This window comes from Cyprinus carpio, unplaced genomic scaffold, assembly GCF_018340385.1.
Source record: "Cyprinus carpio isolate SPL01 unplaced genomic scaffold, ASM1834038v1 S000000461, whole genome shotgun sequence".
In the NCBI taxonomy this organism is placed as follows: domain Eukaryota; kingdom Metazoa; phylum Chordata; class Actinopteri; order Cypriniformes; family Cyprinidae; genus Cyprinus; species Cyprinus carpio.
In genome coordinates this window covers 1-7500 of record NW_024873204.1, presented here as the reverse complement: position 1 = coordinate 7500, position 7500 = coordinate 1, and the positions used below count along the sequence as shown (strand labels likewise).

Here is a 7500-nt window from a genome sequence, read left to right as displayed (position 1 = left end):
GAGGAATCTTTTTTTAACAAAGGCCTCCGAGCAACCACGTGCTTGAAAGTGCTTGAAAAACCGAGAAATAACCGTTTAAATTAGGTTTTTGTTTTAAATCACAACTTCTTTATATGTTCGTGCAATTCAATGCAATATATTTTAATGCATTTTCGGCGCTTTTGGTGAATTGCAGTCGCAGTTATATTCAATGAGGTCACATTTGCGTGTTTTAGCTCTCGAGCGCTTTAATGGCTGATCTCTGATATAACGCAGTATTGAAGGAAGATTATTATATTTACACAGTATTTTTTGAACAACAACACGCTGTGTGAGGAGATCAGCTGATTAACAACAAAAACAGACAATATTAATCACTTACAAACACAAATGTATATTTAAATACAGTTTAAAGACGTGTTTCTATACATTTTGCGTAATGTATACAAATTTGTGTAAAATTCATATTTGTTTATAGAAAGCCTACATATACAAATGTAACTAAAATGTATGTAACTGTGTATGTATATATTTAAATATACAAATATGTATTTTTGTGTATACTTTTGTCTGTATGTATATTTATCTGTTTAAAAGATACATTTAATATACATTTTTGATGCATTTATGCATGTATTTGTTTATATACATACACATTTATATCATTTACATACACAAATATGTATTTAAATGAGAGTTTATAAATTTGTTTGTGTGGGTGAGGATGTTTAAGTATTCTTACATATATACACACACACATTTAAATGTAATTTTTATAAGTTTCTCTCTCTGTATGTATATGAATAGTTTTTTAATGTGTGTATATCTGGTTATATGTGTGTGTGTGTGTGTGTGTGTGTGTGGTCAGGTTGAAAGTGTGTGTTGTTTTCATCAGGTGATCAGGATGGTGAAAGGAGACAGGAACAAAACCCAAGGGGAAGACGCCTCCATGCACGCAGCATGCTCGCGGCAGACGAAGTCGCGAACGAGCACAAAGCGAAGACTCCGGACGTTCCCCGGCCAACTTCTCCGAAGTTCTCCAAGAAGCCTTCGAGCGATGGAAGGTGAGCGACCGCCACACCGGAGGATGAAGATGATGATGAAGGTGCCGGGCCACTAACCGCTGCTCTTCTGTCCCTCCAGTCCCTGAGCGGCTTCAGAGAAGGGCAAGTTTGAAGACATGGCCAAAGTGGATAAAGTTCAAGCACGACAAGGAGATGAAGGGTTACGTACGCCCAAAGGCGGAGCCGGGAAGGCCAGCAGGAAGAAGAAAGACCAACGCCCGGAACGCCTCAGCCGTGAAGACACACACACACATCAGTCTACTGCCCGCCAAAGCTTAACATGTTCCAGCTCAGATATATGATGATGTGAGTGGTTTTAACTGTTTTCCTCTGTGCAGATCTGGCGCTCTCGCCTTTTGGCGCTGGAGTACCGCCGACGGTGAAGAGTGAGAACCCAAACCTGTCCATCGGTGAGACCGCCACAGCAGCTGGGCGAAGTTGTGGTCGGGCGCAGAGCATCTCAGACCGCGCAAGGCCGCTCGGTGCAGAAAGCCGGGCCAAACCGGCGTGAGAATAATGAAGGTGAGCCGCTGATTCACGGTCATGTTTAATTAATGATGTGGGCGTGGCCTGAGTCTGAGCGCCTCTGTGATTGGCAGGACGGTGCGGGCGCGTGAATGCGCAGGGGGCGGAGCTCTAAGAAGGCTGCCGGGCCGCAATGACCAACAGGTTCTGGACTAAAAGGCCCAGGCTGATGATGATGACGACGTAATGCACGTACGATGATGAAGAGGAGGGGAAAGATGATGATGAGAGTGATGATGATGATGACGCATGTACGACAGTAGAGTGTTTGTGATGCAGCTTCACTGATGTGAGACGGGAAGAAGGGTTATCTCGAAGTTTTCTTTATGTACATGTTTAGAAGACTCCAGTGCAATAACGCTAGTGTTCTGTCTCGCTAACTTTTGTTTGGGGTTTTTTTTTTTTAGATTTCTTCTATTTTTGTACAACATGCTTAGCTGTTGATTCAATAAAGTGTAGAGGTGGTTTTTTTTTTTTTATAATAAATTTTTAAAGTTCAGATATTGTGCTTTGCTGTGGTCTTTCTGATTTAACTGAATGTTTGATGGTTTTACTGTATATTACAAGAGTGAAAATAAATTGCATTTCTCAAAAATAATTTGGCCTCCATCCAAGAATTTTCAACGGTAGTATTATATATAGAGGATAGATAAACAGTCGTGCCGCCGTGAGTGACATTGTGTTTATTCTCATTATATTCTCACATCAAGCGGTACAGGTTTGTCATCCAGCACAGGGAAAATAACTAAATAAATATAAACGTACCCCATCATAACCGATTCATAACGGTGAATCGCAAAACAAAAACACCACAAAAAAAAACACGGATTCACTCAGGCTTTCATTCACACACATTGTTACGGTGTCATGAGCCGATAGATTCAAGTAAGTTTATATGCCATTCAAACACACATTTACATTATATACCTATATATATATATATATATAAATATGTGTGTATTCATATAGAGCTCAAAGAGTTATTGCCCATATCAGATGTGACTGACTGGAAATCTGTGATAATACTATTAATAATAACACTCATCTGATTTAATCATTAGATCCATTAGAAAAACAAAGATTTAAGATTTAGAATAACAAAGTGTCTCACCCTCATGAATCCTGCAAAGAAACACCATTAGGTGACAATATTTTCATGCCAATTAAAACAGATTTGCTAAATTATCATTTAAAAAAAAAAAAAATCTCAATCATGAGACTGATGAAAAGCCAATACTAAATTAAATCATAAAAATGTAAAATTCAAATAAATAAAATTAAAACAGAACACTAAAACTAAACTAAACTAAACACTTACTAAGATATATGAAATTATATATATATATATGAATGGATTAATAAATAATCATATATATTTAATTTGTTCTCTACAAATATGCTTTACAACTGACAATAAAAAAACAAAAAGAATGACTTTTATTAAAATTAAAAAATTATTGCACATTAATTATCTTAAAAAAAGTCTATGATTATGATTGGGGTTTTGAGGTGAAATATGAGCCGGTCTTCTTCACAGGCTTCATGAGATTCACCAAACCAGGTGCGATGCAGCGATCGCGACGATATTTGATGTGAAACAACCGCAGAGCTAATCAGAACACAGGTGAAGCCACATGGGCGGAGCTACACAACAAGACGCACCATAAATCATAACAAACATCTTGTGGTGTGTCAAGCTTGTGTTCATGGCTATTCAGAACTAAAAAACTAAATGACCATGAAGGAGATGTGATGCATGGGCTGTAGCATCGCGACCTGATTCAGACACGCAGCGGATGGAGAACAGATGGCACAAAACACACGGCCACATAAAGAAATCTGCTGTCACTCCAGAACAGACGCTAGCGCTTCTTTCAGCTACCACCAGCCCTGAATAAAAATCATGACAAACAGAAGAAACTCCGCTACGCTTCTAAACACTCATGGACGCTTATGTCCACCATGGAATAAAACTTAAAATTGGTAATTGCAGGTTTAGATCACAATTCTGATTTGTTTTCAATTCTGAAGAAAAAGTAGAAAGTATTCTTTTTTTAAATTACATGGCAAAAAAGAACTGAATTGTGAGATTTTAACTCAAAATGCCAAGAAAAAAGTCAGAATTCCAAAACAAAACAAAAATAAGAATTGTGAAATAAAAACTTAAAATCCCAAGAGAAAAGTCAGAATTCAGAGAAAAAAATTGGAATTCCGAGATTAAAATTCCCAGGAAAAGACAGTTACATACTGCAAGATGTGAAAACTTGAAATTCAAAAAAAAAAAAAAAAAAAAAGCCAGAACTCAGACAAACTCAGAGTTCAGAGAAAAAGTTTAGAATTTTAAAATGTCTATAAACTCTGAATTATGGAAAAAAAGTCAGAATTGTGCAACAACAACAAAAAAAAGTCCAAATTGCAAGTGCAGCATTAATAGTTTCAACTACTTTAAAAAAAGAATTATTTATAAAACCAGGGAAAAAAAAAACCATTGTGAAATGTAAATTCAAAGTTCAAAAGAAAAAATCTGAATTACAAGAAACATAAGCGTAAATTCTGAAGAAAAAAAAAAGAATTGTGAGATATAAAAAGTCAAAATTGACAAGTCTAAATTATCAGATAAAAAGTCTAAATCATGATATACTAAGTCATAATTTCTACAAAAAAATTACATAAATTATTTTACTTTATCCGTGGTGGAAATAAGCTTCCATAGTCACTGGTGCAGCTGATTCGCACATCTGAAGGCCAGAGCGCATTGAAGGCATCGAATGACACACAGTCTCGCGAGCTGTGCTGAAGAACATGGTCCATCAACCTCAGGAAAACAACAGCAGCGCTGGCTAAGCACTTCAGTCTGTTAGGACAGCTATAAATGTCGCATCAGCTGCAATCAATCCATCAGTTTTAACATTAAAAATAGTCAGCTACTCAAACCACATGTGCTTACAAACATCCACAGCACTAACGACTTCAAACCACTAACACTACAGTAGTAACCCAGCACGTTGCATTCTATGTGGATAGCAACACACACACAATAACCAGCTGCACCGGTGAACGTACTTGGCATTCATTGGGAAATACCGCACTATTTCAAAAATAAGACTTCATGTGCTAGAAAGGAAAACCCAGTTTAACTAGCTTATGATGGCTGCACATTGCTGATGTACATTCGCAAGTCTTAGATGGTTTATCGTGTTGGACTGTTAGCTCTGTTCTGATCTGGCTTCGGCCATCTTGGTTATGCAAGTTTTAGGACTTGGTTGACCACTTTGGATGATAACAAACCAGCTAACCTATGTTCCAAAATACGTACCATGTCGACGGTGTGTGCTTCTATAAGTGTTCAATATCCTTATTGCATTTTCTATATTTCACTGGAAATTATAGACAATAAGTAGTTCTTAAACAAGCAAAGCAAAGAGAGAAAGTTTCCCAGACCACACACAGCAAAAATTATTTTTCTTGTTTAGTATTTTGGGTAACACTACAATATTCCATGTAAGCAACATTGAATCTAACAATGAAAAAATTTGTATTAAATCTTATGTCATGTTAATTTCCCAGCATTTCACACAGTAAAGTTGCATCTGGTGTCATTATTTAATGAACCTGAGGCCGACATGAACTTGGGGTAACACAAAGATTAATGTAAAGACTGTAAAAAATGGCTGCACATTGTTAGTTAATGTTAGTTAACCACAGTTAACTTAATTGTAAAGTGTTACCCTATTTTTGTCTTGTTTTCCATTACAAATTTCTAAAGAATTTTTTTTTAATAAAGATACATTTACTATATTGTACTATATATATAATATTATATTTACTATGCATTTAAAATGTAAAGTCTTATTTAATGAAAAAAATATTTAAATTATTTTTGCTCAGGTGAAAATATCTATCAGTGGATTGAAGAAATAAACTAATTCTAGTGTTTTTTTTAGATTCCATTGTCAGATATTTTTTGTTTTAAGCATAAACTCACTTCATTTTGATTTTTTTTTTTTTCAGAAAACAAGACTTTAAGTATTTTTTAAGTAATTTATGTATCTTGATTTAAGAATATTAAGATATTTGTACTGGAAAACAGACACAAACACTGAAAAAACATCACTTTTGCAGTCGGGGAACATTTCTGTTCTGAAACAAAGCCAAAATGCATCAGCAAGCAATAAAATTAACCAATCAGACAACATCTTGTTGTTGGGTGCTTAACTAGGAGAAAAAGATTTAGCGTGTGCATTAAACAGAGAGCAGCGGCCTTAATAAAACACACATCTGGAGATCAGAACTTTCCCTATAAGCATGCTGGGATAGAGGGTGGACTAAGTGAGGTTTAAAAAGAAGAGTGAAGCGCTAGTTCCCTTCATCAAAACAAAATGAAATACAAAAAAAATAATATGAAACACAAAGGAAAACAATATAAACAGACTCATGATTCACCGTAAACCCACGAGTCCAGGGCGAAACACTCACACCACTCCACTGAGCACTTGAACTTTTTCTCCACTCGGGCGGGACTCTATAATGTCTTCAACCCTCCCCCAACTCATCAAATTCCCCAAGTCACTGATCGACAGGAACAGGAATGGCTGTAGCACAGATCCCCGAAAAAAGGCGGCTTTGGGTTGCTAGGCAAAGGGGGCGGCCCGGAGCCTGTAAAACAGAGGCACTAGGATGTCCCGTAGTTGATGGGGAAAAACCCCTGGGCGTGGATCATCCCCTCTTCCGGTTGTTCGATCTGTTGGTCAGAGTTATGATGTCGTTCCTTAAACCGAGCCGCCCTCGTTCCCCCGGCTCGAAGTGTGGGGCGACAACAGGGTGACCCGCGAACTGGCGACAGACAGAAAAAGTTTGTTGTGGAATGAGAAATTATTTTTGAAAAAAAGTTAAAAAATAAAAAGTTGTTTGAAGAAAAAAGGGGGGTTGTAAATTTGGGGGCCCCCAGGCAAATCAGGAAGGGGGCCCCTATACAGCCCCAATTTACCTAGATAAACCTCGGGGGCCTTTTTTGTGATCTTCTGCTGCTGGTGGGGCCACATTTTTTGTGTCAATTTTTCATTTTTTTATGTCATGTTCTAATGGGTTCTTTAATTTACATTTATTCATTTAGCAGATACTTTTATTATTTCATTTTGAACCCCCAAAAGCAATTGATTTACCGTTTTTTTTGTTTTAACAAAAAAAAATAAATTATAAAATGATAAACCTCACAACTGAAACTTTTTATTTCTGGGATGAGTCAAAATATAAATTATTATATTATTTAAAACAGATTTGTGTGTGTGAATTTGCATTGGGCTGAACAAAACTGCAGACTGGATTATTGAAAATGCACATTCTTCTCTGATGGAGGTGCTTTTGGAGTCAAAAAATATAGTGGGTTTCCCGGTGAGTCAAACAAAACACTCAGCTCATAAATGGTCTTTTAGGTAAAATGAAAATTAGTTAAGGTAACCCACATTTTATTTTACTCATTTTCTTCTTTAATTAATTAAAAATATAATCCCGATTAATGGCATGATTGTCAGGTTACTTTTAATAATCAACAATGCCTTTTTTTTTCTGTTTAAATGTACCCTTTAAAAGAATATTTTCCCCCCTGGTTTCAAAAAGGCTTAAACTAGTCCCAGACTAAAATGCATTTTGGCTTCTCCGAAAAAATCTTCTCGACATATCTTAAAGTTTGTTCTGTGTTACACCTGTAACACTTTCTTTTTGGCATTTTTTTAATCAAAAAAATTTAAATTTTTGCAATAAATTTTTTATTATGAAACCAGTTAACAGAGCATGTAAGTGAATTTTTCATAGGTCATAGATGTTTTTTAAAAAACTTTTCATTTTATTAGACAAAGAAAAAAAAAAAAAAAAAAAAAAAAACAAAAAACTAGCTTCCTATTACTTCTCTTTCTTTGCACTGAGCCTTTTACAA

General features: G+C 36.0%; 1 protein-coding gene across 1 annotated transcript; it reads left to right on the top strand.

Annotated features, from left to right (window-relative positions):
• Positions 1-883: 883 nt before the first annotated feature.
• Positions 884-1554, top strand: LOC122142979 (high mobility group protein B2-like). The gene is made up of 3 exons (XM_042753921.1): positions 884-1043; positions 1140-1277; positions 1382-1554. Exons 1-3 carry the CDS (start codon positions 884-886, stop codon positions 1552-1554), a joined length of 471 nt encoding a protein of 156 aa, XP_042609855.1.
• Positions 1555-7500: the final 5946 nt, after the last annotated feature.